Consider the following 25,895-nt stretch of genomic DNA (forward strand, 5'->3'; position numbering starts at 1 on the left):
AAGCCTGGTGTGAAACAGGAGTTATTAAGAAGGAGTTTTAGTCAGTGGTGGGCACAGCTAACCAAAAAGTTACCTTCAATAACCGTTAATCCGCTAACTGAAAAGTTAACTTTTATAATGATAAACCGATAAACTGAAAAAAATTAGCGGAAGCTACAGCTAACTGCTAAATTTTAGTATTGACACTTTTAGTACACTGTCACTAATGACAAGCCAGCTTTGAGTTTAAGTACCACCGACGCTTCTGAGTACAATCAAAGGCGATCACAAACCCAAAACAAACAATGAGTTAGAGCTTATGTCTTTGTGCGCCCTGCCTTCTGCTGTAAGGAAAACGCATTTACATTCAACATACAGTGTCCCAGACATGTGGCAAAAGGCATAAAAAGCAAAGCAGGTTTGACTTATGGTTTGATTTAAAAATCAGACTAATTCCAGACGGTTTACTGATATTAATATTAACTCTGCCATTTTTACAAAGTCAAAATATCACAAATATCTTTTAGTTTGAAATAAATGCACTAATTCTGAATGTTCAAGCATTAAAACTCAGATGCCAAAAGGCATTATGGGAAAACGAGCCCCCTCATCACTGGTTGGCTGTTTATTTATTTGTAAAAAACAACACACAAGTTACTGCAATGTGTGTGTTGGTTTTTACAAATAAATGTGTATTTGCAAATATGTAATTTGTTTTTCATTTGTAAAAAAAAACATTTGCAAAACTGAAAATTCCGTTTGTTAAGTGTGATTCAGCGCTCTGAATGGCGGCTGTGTTACAGTTGGATGCTATTTACACTCCCATCTAGATGGCAGTGTTCCATGCAGTAGATGGCGGTGTTCTATGGATGGGTTCTATGGAAGCCCATCCAGCACAGCCAAGCACAGAGAGAGAGATCAGTCCCTGTCTGCAAGCTGCAGAGACGTGTCTGTGTAGGGAGGGGTGGGCGCTGTGTGTAACTGGCCAATCACAGAGCATGAAGACAGTCAGTTACCCAATAAGAATTTTCCTTCAGCACGAGCACGGGTATTGACGAGTTTTACTCATATCATGCTCGTACTCATCAAAAATGCTTTATCCGTACCGCGTACTCATCTGAAACAAGTATCTGGCTCAACCCTAATGTCCGGCTTTTGTTATGTCAATAGGAGTAAAAATCTGTAGAGTAGATATCATATTCTGATGTTCTATTGAAAGCTTTGACTGCTAACTGAGCAGCAGGACTTTTTTTTTTACATCAAGCAGCTGTCAGTAAGATCAAATAATAATAATAATAATAATAATAATAATAATAATAATAATAATAATAAGCCGCTTAGCGTTCTGTCACATCACTATAAAACTCACTCACAGAACACACAGAAGACTGTTTGTGTGAAGCAAACCTGAAATTAAAATGCTGCAGATGCACTGAAATGATTATTGATCTTCAAATTAATGGATTGTTTGGTGGTATTTTTCCTTGGCATTATTAACAGACTATTTCTGGCCTGGCCCGAGTACTGTAGGGAGGTTTTGACTTTTGAGTAGCAATTATGTTTTCCATGTGTGCCATTTAGTATTTTTTTTGTGGTGTTTATATTTGTTGGTTCATTTTTACTTATTCATTCATACATGCCAAACACTCTGTGACCATTTGGCTGCTGTTTAAATCAGCTTTACTGATTTATTCTTCTGTACCATCACTTACCTGTAGACCAGAGTATCATCTGCTGTACTGTTGTACTGAATCTGGTACATCCTGATCCCGGGAATGTGGCGCTCTGATGGCCACCGGATCACAGCGGAGGATGAGCTCAGCTCAGTGACCATAACCCTCCTGTCCTGCTTGTCATAGCCCTTGGTGTCATTGCCAGATTTGGAGGAAGTGGTTATGTCTGATAGGCCGGGGTCCTCACGCATGTGGCCTGTGTTGTTAACAAACAGCGGCAGGGGGATCACATTGATCTCAACAGCTGCTGCGGCGATGCCTGCCGCATTGGATGCCACACAATTAAAAGCTCCACTGTCTTTCAGAGTTGTGATGAGAATATCAAGAGTTCCATTATCATCCAGGATGGTGCGAGAGTTGTTATGCACCAGCTTGCCATCTGGCGAGCGCCAGTGAATGTCTGGATCTGGGTCACCCACAGCTTTGCATTTGAGAGTCACCCCCTGACCTTCCATCACAAACGGCTTCATGGCGACATGCTTGGTGATAAGTGGAGGGTCACAGATAAACTCCTCCTCCTGGATGGACCAGAAGTACTTGTCCATGAGATGTTCTGGTGAGGCGCAAGTCTCCAGATCGTCCTCTCGTGTCAGCCTGCGGAGCCACAACAACTCACAATTACAGTGGAGCGGGTTCCCTCCGAAGCTGACGGCCAGAGTCGACGGACTGGAACCCTTGGCATCAGACAGAACCTGTGCGTGCTGGAACAGACTGTCCGGCGGCAGCTTCTGCAGCCTGTTAGACGTCATGTCTAGGCGGACTAGCTTGGTAAGCAGTGTGAAAGTCCCCGCCTCAATGTGGTCAATCAGGTTGTGGTCCAGTGTCAGCGTGTTAATATTGGTCATTCTGGCTATGGCTTCCCATGGTAAGGTGCGCAGGTTGTTACTGGAAAGATCCAAGTCCTCTATGGTGGAAACAAATTCATCAAAAGACGTGGGGGCCACCATGTGGATCTGGTTGTTTCCAAGGATGAGGTGCCGCAGGTTGACTAAACCTTTAAAGTGGTCACTCTTTATTACACTGAGACGGTTCCCGTCCATGTGCAGCGCCCTCAGAGCACGCAGGCCGACGAAAGCGTGCGGTGTGATCTGGCTAATGGTGTTACGAGACAAAGTCAGGTGGACCAAACTTGTCATGTTGAAAAAATCTTTCCTGCGGATGATGGTGATGAAGTTGTCAGTGAGTCGCAGCTCCACGGTTTTTCGGTCAATAGAGGGGGGCACAAACAACAGGCCGGTCTTGGCGCAGAGCAGAGTCAGAGTGGGTGAAAGGTGCTGGCAAATGCAGCGTCCGGGGCAGCCGTATCCCTTCACCACCACCACCGTGCACAGCAGCGCACACAGAACCAGCCGGTCCATGGTTGAGCAGGTTCCTGGTCCTGCGTGAGACACAGACAAAGTGGAGATTGTTGAATTAAAAAACATAATAATAATAATATCACAGCTTTCCCGAGCGGCTGAACAACAACACTGATGCTGCCAGCGAGGTATCAATAACAAAACGAAATGGAGCTTTTCTCAAATAATGGCACCTGTGATGATGAAAGGCTGCGCCAACACCCTCTGAAGCCCGTGTCCCTGTTTCCCTTTTTCATGGAAATTATACGATTTGTGAGCTGTGAACAACATGCCTGCATCACAACTCAACCATATCATTTCATCAATCACTCTACTGTAGGTTTTTTTTTGTATTATGCAACTTCCGTTTTGTAACAAGAGTTCTTCTTCCTCTGCATCAGGTTTGAGAATTAAATGTGGAAAAGGGCGTATGTCAGCAGCGCTCAATGATTTTCATGGCCTTTTCATGCCCTCTGCTCTGCTTGTGCAGCAGAAATGTTCTACAGGATTAGACAGAAAACCTTCCTGGAAATCAGGGCAACAAAATCTAAAGGTGAGGAAGAGGAAGTGAAGGTGTGAAGGTATTGCTGGCTGGCTCTCAGGTTTTCAGGTAGTTGTGATCTCCCATTCCCATTTAAAGGTATTGATTTCAGTCGTGGAGAGAACGCGCCCGTGGTGACAGGAGTGAAGAGTGATTCTTGTCCTGACAACAATAAGAGACCCCAGCGGAATGTAAACAGTGATGTGCTGATGCTGTACAACAAGTGACTTCACTTTCTTTGGTGTCCGTTGACGGAGGTAATGCTTTAAGCTTCACTGCTCAGCCTGTTAACGGCGATAAAGAGGAGACATGACAAGCAACGTTGTCAGTATTTTTCTTTTAGGTTATACACGATTTTAGGGTGACTACGCCTGTACCCACAGGTTAACAGCTTCAGTCCCTGCATCTCCTAAATGCATGAACCGTCATTTTTAATTCTTCTACACAGTTATTTTAATTCACTCATTAAAAGCTTGCTGTGCATTTAAACCTGAAATCAGTAAGCGATGGGACAGTATGAAAAATGCAACTTAATAAAAAACACACAGTGATCCTTATATTTAATTTGACTTCTGTTTCATTGCCGATGGTATGAACCAAGCATATTTCATATTTTGTGTGGTCAACTTCATTTCATAAGTTACTATACATCCATTCAGCCAGCAACACATCTCAAAAAATTGGGATGGGGTCACTTTATTCCAAATATAAGATTAAATCATCATGTTTACAGCCAGCTTCCTTGAGACAAGTCAAGAGATGAATACATTAACATTTCCAAGTCGCTTAATGTGGTGCATCCAGAAAGTATTCACAGCGCTTCACTTTTTCCACATTGTTTTGATGTTACAGCCTTATTCCAAAATGGATGAAATTATTTTTTCCCCACAAAATTCTACACACAACCCCATAATGACAATGCGAAAAAAGTTTTTTTTAAAATTATTTTTACAAATATATATATATACAGGGTGGGCCAATAAAATGTTACCACTTTTTGATCGTACACAAGTTTTTGAAATGAGAACTTATTTGAAAAAATTATTTACAGACGTAACAGAAGCATCAAATTAACATTTGATACCAAAGGTTTCCCACTTTGTCTCTTGTTTTCCGCACAGTTCAATAATTGATGACATGTTTAATCCACGCTCCTCTTCTTTGGATTACAGCTGCAACACGCACATTGAAGTTTGTGATGACATTGCCACACATCTCAAGAGGGATTCTCAGAATTTCCTGATGGATGTTGGTCTTCAGGGCCTCAATGCTCTGTGGGTTGTTGTAGTACACTCTCTAATTCTACAAATTAAAAATGTGGTAACATTTTATTGGCCCACCCTGTATATGTACAGAAAAAAATAAAAACTAAGAAATCACATGTACATATGTATTCACAGCCTTTGCCATGAAGCTCAAAACTGAGCTTAGGTGCTTCGTGTTTTCAATGATCATCCTTGAGATGTTTCTACAGCTTAATTGGAGTCCACCTGGTGTAAATTCAGCTGATTGGACATGATTTGGAAAGACACACACCTGTCTACATATAAGGTCCCACAGTTGACAGTGGGAGTCAGAGCACAAACCAAGCATGAAGTCAAAGGAATTGTCTGTAGACCTCCGAGACAGGATTGTCTTGAGGCACAAATCTGGGGAAGGGTACAGAAACATTTCTGCTGCTTTGAAGGTCCCAGTGAGCACAGTGGCCTCCATCATCTGTAAATGGAAGAGGTTCAGATCAACTAGGACACTTCACAGATCAGCAATCACAAATATAAGTAACCCGTCATAAGTTAAGGTCAGCAATCAGATCAAAGGTGAATGTTCAGCATCCTATGATTGTGTATCTTCAGTTCTACTTCTGTCCAAATAGTGATCTGGCTGTGATGGACACCAGAGTGTAGTAGGGATTACAAATTGGTCTGGGATTAATTTAAGGGGCCTCTCTTTTTTCTTTATGTTTTTCATTTTACTTATATAGCATCAAATCACAACAAAGTTGTCTCAAGGCGTTTCACACAAGAAAGGTCTAACTTTAACAGCCCCTAGAGCAAACACACAGGAGACAGTGGTAAGGAAAACCTCCCCCTGATGATTTGAGGAAGAAACCTCAAGCAGACCAGACTCAAAGGGGTGGCTCTCTGCTTGGGCCATGATACAGACATGTAAATGGAAGAAGTTCAGATCCACCAAGCCTCTTCCTAGAGCTGGCTGCCCATCTAAACTGAGCAATTTGGGGAGAATGGCCTTAATCAGGAAGGTGACCAAGAACCCAACAGTCACTCTTTCAGAGCTCCAGCATTACTCTGTGTAGAGAGGAGAACCTTTCAAAAGGACAACCATCTCTGCAACAATCCACCAATCAGGCCTGTATGGTAGAGTGGCCAGACAGAAGCCACTCCTTAGAATAAGGCACATGGCAACCCACCTGGAGTTTTCCAAAAGGCACCTGAAGGACTCTCAGACCACGAGAAACAAAATTCTCTGGTCTAATGAGACAAAGATTGAACTTTTGGTGTGAATGCCAGGCATCATGTTTGGAGGAAACCAGGCAGCATCCCTACAGTGAAGCATGGTGGTGGCAGCATCATGCTATAGGGATGTTTTTCAGCAGCAGGAATTGGGAGACTAGTCAGGATTGAAGTAAGGATAAATGCAGCAATGTACAGAGACATCCTGGATGAAAAACTTGATGAAAACCTGCTCCAGAGCGCTCTTGACCTTAGACTGGGGCAACTGTTCATCTTTCAACAGGACAATGACCCTAAACACACAGCCAAGATATCAAAGGAGTGGCTTCAGGACAACTCTGAGAATGTCTTTGAGTGGCCGAGCCAGAGTCCAGACCTGAATCTGATTGAACATCTCTGGAGAAATCTGAAAATGCCTGTGCACTGATGTTCCTCATCCAACCTGATGGAGCTTGAGAGGTGCTGCAAAAAGGAATGGGCAAAACTGCCCAAAGATAGGTGCACCAAGCTTGTGGGATGATATTTAAGAAGACATGAGGCTGTAATTGCTGCCAAAGGTTAATCAATAAAATCTGCACAAAATCTAATCTGATCTAATCTAATCTAATCTAATCTGCACAAAATCCCAGTTTACTTTAAACTGGTTAACACCTTGAGACAGAAATTAGTTCACCCTAAGGACAGGATCCCTAGTTACAAAGAGAGCAATGTAGTGTATTCTATCAGATGTCAGGAAAACTGTAACGAACACTACATAGGTGAGACTAAGCAACCTTTACACAAAAGGCTATACCAGCACCGCAGAGAGGGCACCAGTGGACCTCAGTCTGCAGTTCATCTCCACCTTAAAGACACTAACCACACGTTTGAGGACAAGGAAGTTAAAATATTAGCCAGAGAGAAGAAATGTTTGAGAGAGGGGTCAAGGAGGCATTCTTTGTGAAACGTTTGAAACCCAGCCTTAACCGGGGAGGGGGTCTGAGACACGCTTTATCCCCTGTTTACAATGGGGTACTCAGGTCAAAGCAGTTTCAGTCTTTTGTTCATGGTAATGAGTCATTTACGTCATCAGCAGAGTTGTCAAGGGTGCCATCAAGAGAGGGTCCATCCCATCATTAGGAGGGACAGCTGCCCTGTCATTAGGAGGGGGCTAACTAGAGCACAATAGGTGCTAATTAGAGCTATTGTTTAGTCACTGGCCTATAGCACTCTGCCTCTCGGTAGGAGGGGTCTGGTTAGGTTTAAAACTCCAGCTTTTGTGACTTCTTGATTATTCTTCTCTACAAGAGTCAAGACAGAAGTCAGACCACCAGAGCAAGAATTTTAGCTGAGGAAGCTTCTGCGATTTGAAGTGAAACGTCCTCGCGTCAAGCAACCCAGTCCAGTTGAAGATTCAAGCTTCTCTACTATGGAAACCACCTGGACAACTGAGAGCCTACACAGAAAAATCAACAAAATACTGAGCAAAGTGTGTGAATACTTATATATGTGTGATTTCTTAGTTTTAGATTTTTAATAAATTTCAAAAAACATTCATGTTGTCGTTATGGGGTATCATGAGTACAATTTTGATGTAAAGATTGAATTTACTCAATTTTCTGAATAAGGCTGTAATATAACGTGGGAAAAGTGAAGTGCTGTGAATACTTTCTGGGTGCACCGTCGGTCTTGGACTTCATTTATATTAATCATGAAGAAATACATACGGTATGGTACTGTGTGGTAAATCTCTGTCAAGTAGGCAGTTCTCAAAAATTGAGCGGCCATGCCAAAAGGCGATTAATGAGGGAAGCCACCAACACACACACACGACAGGTCTGAAAGAATTATAACCTGGCTAATATTGCTTGATGTTATAAAGCAGGAGAGGAGAAGCAAAGCCAACCAAACAAAATCACATTAAAACAAAAGAGAAAGAAAAGTAGAGCGGTCCGCATGCCAAACACACCAGCACCATTTTGCTACACCCCTAATCTGGGACGGAACCCCAGCTAATTATATCACTATATGACACTTAAAAAAAAAAAAATCATGCAAAAATCCATACTGGTATTATTATTACCTCCGCCAAGGAGATTATGTTTTCGGTTGCGTTTGTTTGTTTGTCTGTCTGTTTGTCAGCAGGATAACTCAAAAAGCTTTGAACGGATTTTGACGAAATTTTGTGGAGTGGTTGGAAATGACAAGAGGAACAAGTGATTAAATTTTACTGGTGATCCGGATCACGATCTGGATCCCGATGCTAACGCGTTAGCATGTCTACAGCATTTTCAATGTTAAAAGTTAGCATTAAGCCGTTGCAGCTGTCATCACGTTTGGGTGCATTTGTTTTCAAATTGTAATATTTCTTACATTTATTTTTGTTTATATATTAATAATCTAATGATTATTATATACAATTTTAGAGAAAGAGACAAAAAGAAATAGATCACTGTGCCAAGGAGGGAATCTCTTTAGGGTCAGTGACCCTATGGCCTTGTTTAGAGAAGTGTTTCATAAATGTTAAAAAATTCATTTATTTGCAGTTTAGTTGAATAATAAATTGAATTTTGTCTCTTATTTGTTTTTGTCTATAAGCACATGCAATATCAATATCAATGCTCAGATGACAGTAGCTTCTGGGAAAGGTGCAAGTTGCAATAAACTGTGATGCCAAGCGCTAAGGATACATGCTATCCAGTCACAGCAGATGAAACTTTTTTTACTACTGAGCAAACATCATTGTTAGACTTTTTAGGTTCAATGATTCCACGGCGTGTAGATGTTATGGCGTCAGTGACCCCATGGCCTTGGCAGAGATTTGCACTCTCTGAGTGCTTCTAGTTGTAGATGGGATGATATGGCACAGCCCTTATTGGTACCAAAGACCAAATTCCCATTCACCTGGATCTGTAACAAAATTTTATGAATTCTTCCTGGCCCATGGGCATATGTACCTCTCCTCCAAATTTCAAATAAATCTGTTCCTTTTTGACAAGCTAAAATGCAACCTACAATGAAATTATATTTTCCTTGCTGGTTGTAGGTACAAAATATCTCAATGCCAAAACTCAAGTTTGGGTTTGAGAGCATTTGCTGGTGCAGGGCATTAACAGATCCACCAAAGGACAGAATTGTTTTGGATCGCAACTGGTCACCACCCAGGCAGCACCATGGAGCTGTATATAAGAACTAGAGAGCACAGTAGCGCTGAGACGGGCTGATCCACAGCCTGTCCAGTGGATTTTTATTTTATTTTTTGGCACTGTTGTCGTGCGTTACCTGTGCTGCTCCACAGCCTGTCCAGTGGATTTTGATTTTGATTTTTTTTTTTTTTTAGCACTGTTGTCGTGTGTTACCTGTGCTGCTCCACAGCCTGTCTAGTGGATTTTTATTTTATTTTTTACCACTGTTGTCGTGTGTTACCTGTGCTGCTCTGCAGCCTGTCCAGTGGATTTTTATTTTATTATTATTATTATTATTATTTTTTATTTTATTTTTTTTTTTTTTAGCACTGTTGTCGTGCGTTACCTGTGCTGCTCCACAGCCTGTCCAGTGGATTTTTATTTTATTTTTTAGCACTGTTGTCGTGCGTTACCTGTGCTGCTCCACAGCCTGTCCAGTGGATTTTTATTTTATTTTTTTTTTTTTTGGCGCTGTTGTCGTGCGTTACCTGTGCTGCTCCACAGCCTGTCCAGTGGATTTTTATTTAGCGCTGTTGTCGTGCGTTACCTGTGCTGCTCCACAGCCTGTCTAGTGGATTTTTATTTTGTTTTAGCACTGTTGTCGTGCGTTGCCTGTGCTGCTCCACAGCCTGTCCAGTGGATTTTTATTTTGTTTTAGCACTGTTGTCGTGCGTTACCTGTGCTGCTCCACAGCCTGTCTAGTGGATTTTTATTTTGTTTTAGCACTGTTGTCGTGCGTTGCCTGTGCTGCTCCACAGCCTGTCTAGTGGATTTTTATTTTGTTTTAGCACTGTTGTCGTGCGTTGCCTGTGCTGCTCCACAGCCTGTCCAGTGGATTTTTATTTTTATTTTATTTTATTTTTTAGCACTGTTGTTGTGCGTTACCTGTGCTGCTCCACAGCCTGTCTAGTGGATTTTTATTTTGTTTTAGCACTGTTGTCGTGCGTTACCTGTGCTGCTCCACAGCCTGTCCAGTGGATTTTGATTTAGCACTGTTGTCGTGCGTTACCTGTGCTGCTCCACAGCCTGTCCAGTGGATTTTTATTTTGTTTTAGCACTGTTGTCGTGCGTTGCCTGTGCTGCTCCACAGCCTGTCCAGTGGATTTTTATTTTTATTTTATTTTTTAGCACTGTTGTCGTGCGTTACCTGTGCTGCTCCACAGCCTGTCTAGTGGATTTTTATTTTGTTTTAGCACTGTTGTCGTGCGTTGCCTGTGCTGCTCCACAGCCTGTCCTGTGGATTTTTATTTTTATTTTATTTTATTTTTTAGCACTGTTGTTGTGCGTTACCTGTGCTGCTCCACAGCCTGTCTAGTGGATTTTTATTTTATTTTAGCACTGTTGTCGTGCGTTACCTGTGCTGCTCCACAGCCTGTCTAGTGTCGGATTCCCTGTTTGGGAATCCGCTAGCTTAGCGTAGCTACTAGCTCTTAGCCGTTTTAGCATGGCGGCTTCTCCTGTCTCTCCCGTACTTTTCTGCTCTGGGTGTGAAATGTTTAGTTATTCCTCGGCCTCTTTTAGCAGTAACGGTACTTGTAATAAGTGCAGCTTATTCGTAGCTTTGGAGGCCAGGCTGGGCGAATTGGAGGCTCGGCTCCGCACCGTGGAAAATTCTACAGCTAGCCAGGCCTCTGTAGTCGGTGCGGACCAAGGTAGCTTAGCCGCCGTTAGTTCCCCCCTGGCAGACCCCGTGCAGTCGGGAAGGCAGGCTGACTGGGTGACTGTGAGGAGGAAGCGTAGCCCTAAACAGAAGCCCCGTGTACACCGTCAACCCGTTCACATCTCTAACCGTTTTTCCCCACTCGACGATACACTCGCCGAGGATCAAACTCTGGTTATTGGCGACTCTGTTTTCAGAAATGTGAAGTTAGCGACACCAGCAACCATTGTCAATTGTCTTCCGGGGGCCAGAGCAGGCGACATCGAAGGACATTTGAAATTGCTGGCTAAGGCTAAGCGTAAATTTGGTAAGATTGTAATTCACGTCGGCAGTAATGACACTCGGTTACGCCAATCGGAGGTCACTAAAATTAACATTGAATCGGTGTGTAACTTTGCAAAAACAATGTCGGACTCTGTTGTTTTCTCTGGGCCCCTCCCCAATCAGACCGGGAGTGACATGTTTAGCCGCATGTTCTCCTTGAATTGCTGGCTGTCTGAGTGGTGTCCAAAAAATGAGGTGGGCTTCATTGATAATTGGCAAAGCTTCTGGGGAAAACCTGGTCTTGTTAGGAGAGACGGCATCCATCCCACTTTAGAGGGAGCAGCTCTCATTTCTAGAAATCTGGCCAATTTTTTGGGATCCTCCAAACTGTGACTGTCTAGCGTTGGGACCAGGAGGCAGAGCTGTGGTCTTATACACCTCTCTGCAGCTTCTCTCCCCCTGCCATCCCCCTATTACCCCATCCCCGTAGAGACGGTGCCTGCTCCCAGACCACCAATAACTAGCAAAAATCTATTTAAGCATAAAAATTCAAAAAGAAAAAATAATATAGCACCTTCAACTGCACCACAGACTAAAACAGTTAAATGTGGTCTATTAAACATTAGGTCTCTTTCTTCTAAGTCCCTGTTGGTAAATGATATAATAATTGATCAACGTATTGATTTATTCTGCCTAACAGAAACTTGGTTACAGCAGGATGAATATGTTAGTTTAAATGAGTCAACACCCCCGAGTCACACTAACTGTCAGAATGCTCGTAGCACGGGCCGGGGCGGAGGATTAGCAGCAATCTTCCATTCCAGCTTATTAATTAATCAAAAACCTAGACAGAGCTTTAATTCATTTGAAAGCTTGTCTCTTAGTCTTGTCCATCCAAATTGGAAGTCCCAAAAACCAGTTTTATTTGTTATTATCTATCGTCCACCTGGTCGTTACTGTGAGTTTCTCTGTGAATTTTCAGACCTTTTGTCTGACTTAGTGCTTAGCTCAGATAAGATAATTATAGTGGGCGATTTTAACATCCACACAGATGCTGAGAATGACAGCCTCAACACTGCATTTAATCTATTATTAGACTCTATCGGCTTTGCTCAAAAAGTAAATGAGTCCACCCACCACTTTAATCATATTTTAGATCTTGTTCTGACTTATGGTATGGAAATAGAAGACTTAACAGTATTCCCTGAAAACTCCCTTTTGTCTGATCATTTTTTAATAACATTTACATTTACCCTGATGGACTACCCTGCAGTGGGGAATAAGTTTCATTACACTAGAAGTCTTTCAGAAAGCGCTGTAACTAGGTTTAAGGATATGATTCCTTCTTTATGTTCTCTAATGTCATATACCAACACAGAGCAGAGTAGCTACCTAAACTCTGTAAGGGAGTTAGAGTATCTTGTCAATAGTTTTACATCCTCATTGAAGACAACTTTGGATGCTGTAGCTCCTCTGAAAAAGAGAGCTTTAAATCAGAAGTGTCTGACTCCGTGGTATAACTCACAAACTCGTAGCTTAAAGCAGATAACCCGTAAGTTGGAGAGGAAATGGCGTCTCACTAATTTAGAAGATCTTCACTTAGCCTGGAAAAAGAGTTTGTTGCTCTATAAGAAAGCCCTTCGTGAAGCTAGGACATCTTTCTACTCATCACTAATTGAAGAAAATAAGAACAACCCCAGGTTTCTTTTCAGCACTGTAGCCAGGCTGACAAAGAGTCAGAGCTCTATTGAGCTGAGTATTCCATTAACTTTAACTAGTAATGACTTCATGACTTTCTTTGCTAACAAAATTTTGACTATTAGAGAAAAAATTACTCATAACCATCCCAAAGATGTATCGTTATCTTTGGCTGCTTTCAGTGATGCCGGTATTTGGTTAGACTCTTTCTCTCCGATTGTTCTGTCTGAGTTATTTTCATTAGTTACTTCATCCAAACCATCAACATGCTTATTAGACCCCATTCCTGCCAGGCTGCTCAAGGAAGTCCTACCATTATTTAATGCTTCAATCTTAAATATGATCAATCTATCTTTGTTAGTTGGTTATGTACCACAGGCCTTTAAGGTGGCAGTAATTAAACCATTACTTAAAAAGCCATCACTTGACCCAGCTATCTTAGCTAATTATAGGCCAATCTCCAACCTTCCTTTTCTCTCAAAGATTCTTGAGAGGGTAGTTGTAAAACAGCTAACTGATCACCTGCAGAGGAATGGTCTATTTGAAGAGTTTCAGTCAGGTTTTAGAATTCATCATAGTACAGAAACAGCATTAGTGAAGGTTACAAATGATCTTCTTATGGCTTCGGACAGTGGACTTATCTCTGTGCTTGTTCTGTTGGACCTCAGTGCTGCTTTTGATACTGTTGACCATAAAATTTTATTACAGAGATTAGAGCATGTCATAGGTATTAAAGGCATTGCGCTGCGGTGGTTTGAATCATATTTGTCTAATAGATTACAGTTTGTTCATGTAAATGGGGAATCTTCTTCACAGACTAAAGTTAATTATGGAGTTCCACAAGGTTCTGTGCTAGGACCAATTTTATTCACTTTATACATGCTTCCCTTGGGCAGTATTATTAGACGGTATTGCTTAAATTTTCATTGTTACGCAGATGATACCCAGCTTTATCTATCCATGAAGCCAGAGGATACGCACCAATTAGCTAAACTGCAGGATTGTCTTACAGACATAAAGACATGGATGACCTCTAATTTCCTGCTTTTAAACTCAGATAAAACTGAAGTTATTGTACTTGGCCCCACAAATCTTAGAAGCATGGTGTCTAACCAGATCGTTACTCTGGATGGCATTTCCCTGATCTCTAGTAATACTGTGAGAAATCTTGGAGTTATTTTTGATCAGGATATGTCATTCAAAGCGCATATTAAACAAATATGTAGGACTGCCTTTTTGCATTTACGCAATATCTCTAAAATCAGAAAGGTCTTGTCTCAGAGTGATGCTGAAAAACTAATTCATGCATTTATTTCCTCTAGGCTGGACTATTGTAATTCATTATTATCAGGTTGTCCTAAAAGTTCCCTAAAAAGCCTTCAGTTGGTTCAGAATGCTGCAGCTAGAGTACTGACGGGGACTAGCAGGAGAGAGCATATCTCACCCGTGTTGGCCTCCCTTCATTGGCTTCCTGTTAATGCTAGAATAGAATTTAAAATTCTTCTTCTTACTTATAAGGTTTTGAATAATCAGGTCCCATCTTATCTTAGGGACCTCGTAGTACCATATTACCCCATTAGAGCGCTTCGCTCTCAGACTGCGGGCTTACTTGTAGTTCCTAGGGTTTGTAAGAGTAGAATGGGAGGCAGAGCCTTCAGCTTTCAGGCTCCTCTCCTGTGGAACCAGCTCCCAATTCAGATCAGGGAGACAGATACCCTCTCTACTTTTAAGATTAGGCTTAAAACTTTCCTTTTCGCTAAGGCTTATAGTTAGGGCTGGATCGGGTGACCCTGGACCATCCCTTGGTTATGTTGCTTTAGACGTAGACTGTGTTTCATAATTATTGTATGGCCTTGCCTTGCAATGTGGAGCGCCTTGGGGCAACTGTTTGTTGTGATTTGGCGCTATACAAGAAAAAAAAGTTGAAGTTGAAGTAGACGCGTGCCGACAAGGAGGCGTGGTCGCCATTTTAATTCCAGGCAAGTTAGTGATTTGCGTGCATAGAAGTTCAAGAAACAGGTGGAATATGCCGGAAAGCTGCGAATGTTGGCAAAGCCACAAACGGAGGAACAAGGGAGACAATATTTCCTTTCATAAGTAAATGGTTTTGGTTCTTCTTGTCACTTTGTCCGTGATATTTGGATGATAAACAGCTGTATGTCTCCTGCCGTACCTGTGTCGCCCGATGGCACGGTCCATTAACTCTTCAATTATGACTAGTTGATATTTTCTACTGCTAGACCAATGTCTAGTTAAAATACTTGTCGTTAGTGATTAAAATTGTTCGAGGAGACTGTGGATTTTTTTTAAATTTGCACTTTAAAATAATGACATTATATTGACCCGCGCTGTGCCGTTCACAGTCACACCCACACATAGAGATGTGCACCCACACCACTGACTTCAATAAACGATAATTGTGTAAAAAAAAAAAAAAAAAAAAAAAAAAAAAAAAAAAATATATATATATATATATATATATATATATATATATATATATATATATATATATATAATGCATTGTAATGGTTTTAGGAGCTGCGTTGAACACAGCAGCTGCAGCAGGACGCCTCAGCTCAGCAGCTTCAACAGCACAGATCTGTGTAACTTTCAACACTAATATTTGGGAATGTGTGGGTGTCAGAGTAAGTTTAATACTTTAATTTTACTGGCTCGTTATCCAGGTCAAAATGGCATTTTAACACGTATTTTGCGAACATTTTTCTGAGTGTGTTCAGTCGCAAATCTCCATTGAAAATGCATTAACATCCGGGAACTTCATCAATATTTTGCCCGGTTAGGAGACGTCATGTCGCTGTCCATGAAGGGACGTTTTCGTTTAGTGTGCAGCATTGGGAGTGCGCTCTCTAGTTCTCATATATAGCTCCATGGGCAGCACTTATCTCACAAATAAAGCATTTTATCAGTCCTACCCAAGCATTATTCAGCGTCCCCTTTGCCCCCGAAAGTCACCTGGGGGCCACATGAATGAGGCACCTAAGTGATGGATCATGCTGATGCTGCTGGCGCTCCCTTATGGCGCATGTAGTACATCTCACGTGGCTCTCCTTAAGAAACGGCTCATTTGACACAAAGTCATTCGAGGGGTATTGAAGGATTCTCCGGAGAGAACCAGTACCAAAGACAACCAGCCATCATTTCAGCCCACTGAACACAGAAACCACTAGGACCCTGCAATCCCGGATCTTTATCTTCCTGCAGAGACATCCACAAGCTTTTTAAAGAGATCTCACAGTCTCACAGATGACAAAATTTATCACGCTAACTTATTGACAGACAGCTGACATATCACCTCTACCCACCAGCGATAAGGATCAGGAAACAAATATCATATTGATTAAATAAAAACAGCCTGTATTAATATCTTTAATACCACATTCTAGATTTCATAACTCGAATAAATCAGATAAAATAAATTGTGGTCTTCTTCCTCTCTCACGCTGAGCTGCTTCTCTGTATTTGTGCTCAACGTTGGTGGTGAGATGAAATTTATTTCACATGCTGGAGATGGTGAGAACAGAGAGAAATTACAAACATATCGCTGTCACTTTACATCAACCTGCAGTGCATCCGCCAGCCGGCAACAAACATTCTCCTCTGCATTTGCTCTCAACACACACGCACACACACACACACACACACACACACACACACACACACACACACACACACACACACACACACACACACACACACACACACACACACACACACACACACACACACACACACACATACAGCTGGCTGACAGACAACAGAGCACCTCGTTACCGATGCAATTGTCCAATCAGAGACACTCATTAAAAAATGGCTTTGCATCATGTCATTTTCTGAGATTAAGTAGAACAGCTTGAAGCATAAATTCTCACCAGTTGGAAAGTTGCTCAGACTGTAAAGCAGCTCATTGCATTACTTCAGTTTTCAACTAGATTGCACAAGGCCTGCTGTCAATAACAAATATGATGAAGTCAATCCTCGTTACCCTCAAACCGTCACCAACACAAGACAAACGTTCTGTGTGGATAACTCAAAAGTGTTTGCTCTGATTGACTTGGAAAATATGCCGCAGGTTTGGAATCAGTGTGGAGACTGGTTCCAGGACTACTTTTTTTAAATCGAATTTGCAGATCTAATTGGTTTATAAGTGGCTGAAACATTTATGTATTATACTGATGTGCGGTGCAGTTGACGTCATCTGGTCATCTTTCATCTTCTGGAATCTGGATGGATTCTCTGAATAGGGGATCAATCATGAGCCTTCATTTTGGTGGGCACAAAGGGTTTGCTCTGGTTTGTGCAACTACAAAGTCATTTATCCTGTTCTTCAGCATTCTGAAAACACTGTGTTTTCTTCTACAGATTTCCCTGATGTTTTTCCTTTTTATTCCATTGCTAATTGTGTTTTTTATGGGGTCATCCCAAATTCCCTGACTGGCTGCTTAAGTGTAGCTCAAAAAAAAAAAAAAAAAAAAAGAGAGAGAGCAGATTCTCTTAGAAATCCATGTTAAAATGTCAAACTTTGAAGCAGGAATAAACATATTTACGAGGTCTGTTAGAAAAGTATTGTACCTTTTTATTTTTTTCAAAAACTATATGGATTTGATTCATATGTTTTTACGTCAGCCAAGCTTGAACCTTCGTGCGCATGCGTGAGTTTTTCCACGCCTGTCGGTTGCATCATTCGCCTGTGGGCAGGCTTTGAGTGAGCACTGCTCCACCCCTCTCGTCGTTGTTTCATTGTGAGGAAATGACGGAATGATTTGGGCTTTTTTCCATCAGAACTTACTATGACAAACTGTTAAACTTTTATTTGGAGAAATATGTAATTATCTCATCCTTCACTAGGGGTGAATATGGACAAATAGACATTATAGACATTGTCACTGTCATCGGACACAGACAGAAGAGCTAAATGTTTAGCAACAATGTAGCAAACGTTTCCACAATGCAAAATAGTTTTTTTTTTAAATCTAATATTTGTGTGAATAGCATCAGATATTTTAGGAAACCTGGAAATGGGGCATATTTATCCGATTTACACCTCAGGTGAGTCTGCAGGTTTGTGTGTGTGTATACACATTGAAAGCTTTTCTCTATGTTGAAGGGTGTGGCCGTTATGGCGCTGCCATTTTGACCCTTCGCCATGGAACATCAATTCATGATAACACCTTCATGCTTTGCCTGATTGATTTGAAGCTTCACATGTGTGATGATGGTTGGCCCCTGAACACACCCGCCACCTCTGTTTGTACACTGAACGCCCCTTAGTGGATGAACCATCAACATGTCATAGCTCCTTCATGCATTGTGTGATTTGCTTGAAATTTTAACTGTGTGATGAGTGGTTGCTCCTTTTATGCACATGCCCACATCTGGTCACAAGGGGACACAATAGCCTTGGTAGGCGGTCACGCGGAACGAGGGCCCGTATATGACTGCTTGCAGTCCTAGTTATCATTGTCATTACAACAACGAGATTGCCACACTCACATTCCACAGACAAACAGCAATTAATCCACAATTATTACTTGTTTATCGTAATAATGGCACACATCAGAATTAAGACAACACATATACATTTGACATTGTTTATGTGCACTAAACTTGAAACAGTCCGTTTTCCAAATTGAGGCGATGTGTGTGGTAGCCGCTGCAACTGGAGTCGCACCGCCTGCCAGCTTGGGAAGAACCGGGGCCTGCCGCAGGGGGGGCAGGAAGGGAGGTGAATGGGAAAAGATGGAGCATGCTTCAATCCATGTGTAAGTCTGTCAGTTTATTGTCTTTGTGGATTGAGATAAGAATGGAGCTGAATAATCTCACCAAGGCCTGAATAAATTTCTCTGGAGGTAAACAGTGGGCAATTTGTCCTTGAGGCTAGATAAACCTGGAGTGTTGTAGCTGAGCAGTGAAAAACACTTTTAACAGTTCCACTTGATCAGCCAAATCCCAATTATGAATTTAGAATATTCCCAATTATGAATTAAGAATATTCACCGCCCTCTGAAACCTTCAGCTTCAACTGCAAGGCACGCATCAGCTCCAAGGTGTCATCCAATTTGTGTCTGAGTTCAAGAGTCAACACAGTCTGAGAATGCACTGCCTTGCCAACCTCGTTAATCATGACGGACAAGCGAGGGCCCGTGGTTCTTGATGACGCCGTCTTGCCAATTTTCCGGTAGATCAGGGCAGCACATAAACCAAAAAGTACCAGCCCTGCTACCAAAAATGAATAAATCCTTGACGTCCTCAATGGAGAAAGGGGCCAAGCATGCAACACGCCAAGACCCCGAGGAGTTGAGGACATAGCCCGCAGGATACGTTCCATCTGGGCAGGTAGGATCCCCTGGTCCTGACCTTCTTGTAGAAAAAATGGTGTCAATAGCGTTCAGAGACCAGCTGATCAATTCCATGGTTAATCCAATAGTAGTATAGATAGATCCAGAATCCAATATAGTTTTGAGGAATTCACAGTCTGGTGAAGTAGGGACTTGAAGGTTAAAGGCAGAGAGATAAGGGAGAGTGGAGGAGATGCAACCGCCCTCGTCGGAGTCCCAAGCTGTATCTGTGCGCACAGAAGATCGAGGAAAAAGCACCTACATGTCCTGAGATAAATTAACATCTTATGTGATCATTCGTCGTTTCTCTACAATATCTGCTGAAGTCAATGAGTTAATTAGGAGTTAGAATCACTGCAATGCCAGACTGATGCCTCCTCATTAATGAACATCTCGTTAGCGAGTGCTGCGTTATGTGTCACCATCTGGTTCTGTTTTGGTCCACCTCATTATAAATGTGGTGCGTTTAGCCTCAAGGTATTTCAACCTCCAGACCGCGCTGCTATTTTTAGAAATTAATATATCCACTTTTGGGTTTAGATGAAAGTTCTATGGGTCACCTTTGGATTGGTTCTAAATTTGATTTGTGTTATTTCATCATCGGTCATCATGACACGTAGTGACAAGCTGATGCAGCTTTACGTGACTTTTTGTACAGTTTGTGTGTGTATATATATATATATATATATATATATATATATATATATATATATATATATATATATATAATATATATATATATATATATATATATATATATATGTGTGTGTGTGTGTGTGTGTGTGTGTGTATACACACACACAAACCGAATTAAATTGTCAACACAGATTGGATGGATCCTGCATTCCAAGTAGTAAAACATTTTGCTGTATATTCTTTATTACCTTCATGTTCTTACACGATACAAGATACAAGATAATTTATTGATTATATGCAGGTTAACACAGAGTCAACAGTGCAATGAAATGCTTAGGATGAGAAGGACTGTTCAAACCCGCAGGAAGTACTAATAGCATGCAATATCAATACCGAAAATATAAGCATATGTAAAAAAAAAATAAAAATAAAGAATAAAAAAAAATAATAGTCAGCAGTAGTCAGGTTGTAGCATTCATAGGTTGTAGTATTGTTCATATTGCACATAGTATTATTGCACATGACATATTGCACAGTTGTTTAGCAAGTTATTGCACAGGTAATAATAAATAGTAAAAACTGAGATGAGTTATGAAAGGTAAGGTGGTGACATAAAAGATACAGTCACATTGATAACAGCAACAGACATATAGTGTTAAAGAAGTGGCTTAGTGCAGTGTTATTATCATAGTTCTGTGTTATTTAGAGTTCAGTAGTCTGACAGCCTGTGGATGGTAACTGTTCCTGAGTCTTTTGGTATGGGCTGGCAGACTCCTATACCTCCTGCCAGAGGGTAACAGTTCGAATAGTCCTTTTGCGGGGTGAGTGTGATCCTTAATGATGCTGCGTGCCTTACGCTGGCACCGACTGTGGTAAATGTCCTGGATGGTGGGAAGACTGCTGCCAGTGAGGTCCTCAGCCGTGCACACCACCCTCTGCAGTGCTTTCTGACTCTGGCTGGTGCAGCTCCCGTACCACACTGTGAGGCAGCCCATCAGCACACTCTCGATGATGCACCTGTAGAAGTTCGTGAGGATGGTGGTGTTCATGCCAAACGTCTTCAGCCTTCTCAGAAAGTAGAGTCTCTGCTGGGTTTTCTTAACCACAGTGTCTGCATGTAAGGTCCAGGATAAGTCCTCGGTGATGTGGACGCCGAGGAACTTGATGCTGCTGACCTGCTCCACCTCGGTGTTGTTGATGTGGATGGGGGAGTGCTGACCTCCGCGCTGTCTCCTGAAGTCCACTATCATCTCCTTAGTTTTGCTGATGTTCAGAGAGAGGTTATTCTCCTGGCACCAGCTGGTCAGTGATTTCACCTTATCTCTGTAGGCAGTCTCGTCATTGTCAGTGATGAGGCCCAAGATGGTGGTGTCCTCAGCAAACCTATTCTTATTCTTCAACATATTTAGAGAGGTGCAGACCACCATTACTACTACTGAATGAATGAATAGAGCCTTTATTGTCATTGTACATATACATACATACATACAATGAAATCTGTCCTCTGCATTTAACCCATCCTAGTTTACAATTAGACACAATCCATCCATTAGGAGCAGTGGGCAGCCACAGTCCGGCGCCCAAGGACCAACTCCAGATGTAGAGACTCTGCCTTGGTCAGGGGCAGAGAAATGAGCAGACCCTATATGCATGCTTTTTGATTGTGGGAGGAAACCAGAGTGACCCGAGGAAACCCACGCAATGATAATAAATGTAATAAAAAATGAAATAAACAATGAAGCAGGAAACCCTGCGAGACAGCATGTTGTTTGGATAGAGTTAATAATAATAATAATAATAATAATAATAGGTGTAGCTGCAGCAAAATTAATCTATTACTTTCGTTTTCTACATTCAAGTGGACATACGCTCCAAACTGAAACAGGCCAATATCAGATGCATGCACATCTATGAATCAGTCACTAGTCCGGTTTCCATTACCCTCCAAATTGTGCAATTTGAATTAACGACTTGAAAATGAGTTTAACCCTCTGGAGTCGACTGACGCGCCCTCGTGTGAAAAGTCACATGACCTAATTAAGGGGATGTAATAATCTGCTGTACTGTGAGGCAGATTGAAAACTCCATGCTTTTTCTTTAATATTATTGTCATTTTTCACTGTGCATTTATGGATCATTTCCTTCTCTGCTGTAGCAGTGTCAGTGGTGGGAAGAAATATGACTCCTTCTTCCTCACTGGTTGGCTGGCTCATGAATTTTCCACCATTCAGAAGTCACTAACCCCACGTGTTCACTAACCCCATGTGTGTTTGATCGCAGCCCACCCACCCCACGTGGTTCTGATTGTGTGGTCGTTCTCTTTATTACTGGTGGAAAACGTGTGTTTTTAGTGTTTTGTTGTTGTTTGGAGATTTCTTGTAAAAATGAGGCATTTTCTGATTGTTGAGCAAGAGCTTCAGTTATTTTTTTGAAATGGAGGAACACCGAGCGCTCAGCACGTTGTCAGAGTCTGAAACAAACAGTGAGGATTCTGGTGCTGAAAGAGATGATCCCTCTTTTGTTCTGGAGGAGCAACTAAAGCAGGTGGATCCACCAATGTGTGCACAGAGATCTGAACAGAGGGTCGGAGCACGTGCTTCTGTTTCTAGATCCAGATCTCCGCTCGGATGCGCAGTAGAGACACGTCCCAGCACTGACTGCTGGAACACGGAGGAGGACGCAGACACCGCTCCAGCAGTAAGCAGATTTCAGCCTCAGAGAACACCAGGAGTCCAGGTTGATGATACACTTTCCACCCAAAGTCCAAAAGACCTTTTCTTTTGTTTTTTGGAACTGACACAATTAGAACAATTTGCATCAACACTAATAAAATTGCTACAAAAAAAGGCATTATGGAAAAAAATATAACTGGACAGACATTGAAATGGAAGATCTGTACAATTTTTTTGGACTTCTGATATACATGTTGTTGCTATCACTGCCAAGTCTCCAGGACTGCTGGAAACAAAATAGTATTTTGTCTGTACCCTTTCCAGCAAAAGTAATGTCCAGAGACAGATTTAGATCGATATTCTGGAACGTCCACCTAAGTGATCCAGATGAGGATGTAGAAAATGATAGAAAAAAAGGGAACACCAGGTCATGACAAATTGTTTTGAGTCAGGCCTCTTTAGGATGACATCCTCAGTGCCTGCAAGGCTTATTACCACCCGAGGAAGGAGCTGGCAGTGGATGAAAGGATGGTGGCGATGAAGGCAATAACTGGAATGACTCAATATTTGAAGGACAAACCAACAAAATGGGGCATGAAACTTTTTGTGTTGGCTGTTTCAACTAATGGCCACACACTCAAGTTCACCATTTACACTGGCAAGACTGTGACCACAAGTGAGCATGGGCTGTTATACAATTTTTACACGAGTCCCAAACTTCATGGGCCTGGCTAAGATGAAGTGTGGGCATGTGGCACATACAGGGAGAACAGACAAGGATGCCCCAGGGGGGGAGGGCAAATGCTCTCACAAAAAAAAAAAAATCTGAAAGAGGATCTATAAGATGAATAAGAGAGGGGCCTCTGGTGTTTGTAACGTGGATGGACACACGGGAGATGCCTGTGTGGTCCACCATCCATCATGGGTTTTTGGGTGAGACAGTGTGGAGAAGGGTGAAGGATGAGAAGTATGGATGCTAGACCGTAAAAGACATTCCCTGTCCTACCCCAGTGTTGGCTTATAATAAAAAACATGGGTGGAGTCCTTGACATTGCAACCACAAATGCATTCATCTTGCATCATGAGATCAGCAGTGTCAAGCAAGTGCAGTCCATGACACACAAGGACTTTATGGTGGAGCTGGTGTGTCAACTGTGTGGCACAGTCAAAACAGGTGTCCCACAGAACAGGAGCCAGAACCACGTTCCTGTGCCAATTGTGACAGGCACAGATCCTCACCAAAAGGCCACAAAAGGCAGAATGAGGTGCCAACAGTGCCTTCAGGTGTTAATACAGTAGGTCAGAATGAGTGAGAAACTGTAAAGTCACACAGGTGAGGTTGTGCTAAAAAAAAAAAAAAAATGACACCAAACAAGGTCAGGTAAACACTTTTTAAAGGTAAATTATAAAGGCAAAACCAACAGTAGTCAAAAACAGCCAATTATACCCTGGACTCCAGAGGGTTAATGGATGCATGTGTATTTTTTTGGGAAAAACCCTCAAATATTGCAAAAGGGTTTTTCAACTCACACGAGGTGGTTTTTCAGGAGATTTGAAAAAAGCCTTAATTTGCAAAACTGCAATGACAACACTTTTTCTGCTACAGCAGATCACTTCACGTACAGAAAGAGTCACGTGACATTCTAAAATACATGCTGTGGTGCGTGGGGATTAAGAGACGGACAGCTTGTTAAATGCTGAGAGAGATGACTTTATGGCTACACTAAATTTAAAAAGCATTAAAAAACGTAAAAAAACCCACCTTGAAACAAAAAACCCAAAATGGTAACATTGAGTAGGACTTACTCTTCCATTGCCCTAACAATTGACATTATGGTTCTCACCAGAACCTTGTGGAATGATAGTTTGGTCAAAAGCAAGGGGTAAGCTTTGATAGCCTCGGGGAAGCCCTACTGGAAGAAGGAAAAGTCGCAGTTCCTTGATCATGCATGAGCGTGCCCCCACAAAGAAGCACATTCCCACAGGAGACCATGTTAAAATGTCAAACTTTAGAGCAGAAATAAACCAGCCTGGTAAAAAACAAAACAAAAACTGTTTTGGTCTCCATAGATAGATAATGAAGTCATAAAGTTCTATATAATTGTGGTCGTCGTCACTTTGAGTGACAGTCGCTGAGCCCAGCAACCCTATGTTTTGGAATACACGACTGTAACTCAGAGTCCCCTGGCAGTGGCTGCTAGCTGTTGTGGAGGCTGTCCGTTGTTTTGAGCATTTTATTACAAACACGTGGCACAGTACGGCTTGTTGTGGTGAAATGTCTTATTGGACCATCTAAAATTCAGTGAATACAGTAAATTCTTTTGTTGTTTTGAGCCACCCACGCTCCACCTCTTTATGCATTAAGGAGCTCATCATGAATCAGGGCTGTTGCTGCTGCAAACACAATGCCCAGATATGGACTTCTTATCTGCTGTTCCAGGTGTCAGCCAAATTCCAGGTGACACACACGAACATCTAACACCGCTCGCATGGTACTTAGAAAATGTGCGGCCATTCGCACTGTTAACATGAAAACAGTCACCAGACAATCACTGTCGAGCTGGCAGTGAAATTTGTCTAAGTCCCCCACTAAAACTTGATAATACCTGTAAATAATAATCAGTTTTATTGCTAGTTTTGTTCAGACAAATGCAAACGTTTCTTTCACCAAAACATCAAATCTAGGCTTGCATCTCAGATGTACTTTCTGGCAAACTGTAGCTGAACTTTCAGGTCTTCTTTTTAAGAAAATCCTCCACTACACTACTTCATCAGGAAGTTGGATTTTATATTTTTAATTACTGTAATTTATATCAAGTTGTAGACATTTGCTTTCAGTTTGAGTTTAAGGAAGATAACTTTAGATGTATTTATTTATTTATTTGTATTTGAAAAGGGGGTGGTGGCCAAGGGGTTTAATGCACTTGGTTTCAGTTCAGAAGGTTCTGGGTTCAAATCCCACCCCTGCCACATTTCTCCATGTAACGTGGAGTTGCGTCAGGAAGGGCATCCGGCGTAAAACTTGTGCCAATTCAACATGCAGATCCACCTTGGATTTGCTGTGGTGAGTGCAAACAAGGGAGCAGTCGAAGGGACTTTCTTTTACTATTTATTTGTATTTGAAATGGCATAAACAAATTAAAATGTGTGAAATACCAAGAGTTCCAATACTTTTGAGTACAGTTGAGAAACACTCCATGGCATGTGTATTTTTAAGTGAAATACATCATCCTGGTGTCAGAGAGCAAAATTAAGAGGTGATTTAAGTCCTTATTAAGAGGACTTAAGAGGTTTAAGAGGTGATTTAAGAGGTTATTTAATCAACAGCTGCTTGCTCGTTCAAAAATCATTGGAGACACACACATATATAAGACAACCGGAATT

At 41.7% G+C, this 25,895-nt stretch overlaps 1 protein-coding gene and 1 long non-coding RNA gene across 2 annotated transcripts in view; one reads left to right on the forward strand and one right to left on the reverse strand.

The window, feature by feature from the left end:
• lrfn1 (leucine rich repeat and fibronectin type III domain containing 1) overlaps window positions 1-25,895 on the reverse strand; it is a 639,132-nt gene that overhangs the window by 11,914 nt on the left and 601,323 nt on the right. The window contains exon 4 of the mRNA XM_034169144.1: window positions 1,692-3,090. Within this exon, the coding sequence (XP_034025035.1) occupies window positions 1,692-3,070 (1,379 nt within the window). The 5' untranslated portion in view covers window positions 3,071-3,090. The remainder of the gene's footprint in view (window positions 1-1,691; window positions 3,091-25,895) is intronic.
• On the forward strand, window positions 4,305-17,135 carry LOC117509447. Its single transcript, XR_004560412.1, has 3 exons — window positions 4,305-4,384; window positions 6,888-6,893; window positions 17,125-17,135. It is a non-coding gene; the product is annotated as an uncharacterized LOC117509447 (long non-coding RNA).

The sequence above is a fragment of the Thalassophryne amazonica genome, chromosome 4 (assembly GCF_902500255.1).
Source record: "Thalassophryne amazonica chromosome 4, fThaAma1.1, whole genome shotgun sequence".
NCBI lineage: Eukaryota > Metazoa > Chordata > Actinopteri > Batrachoidiformes > Batrachoididae > Thalassophryne > Thalassophryne amazonica.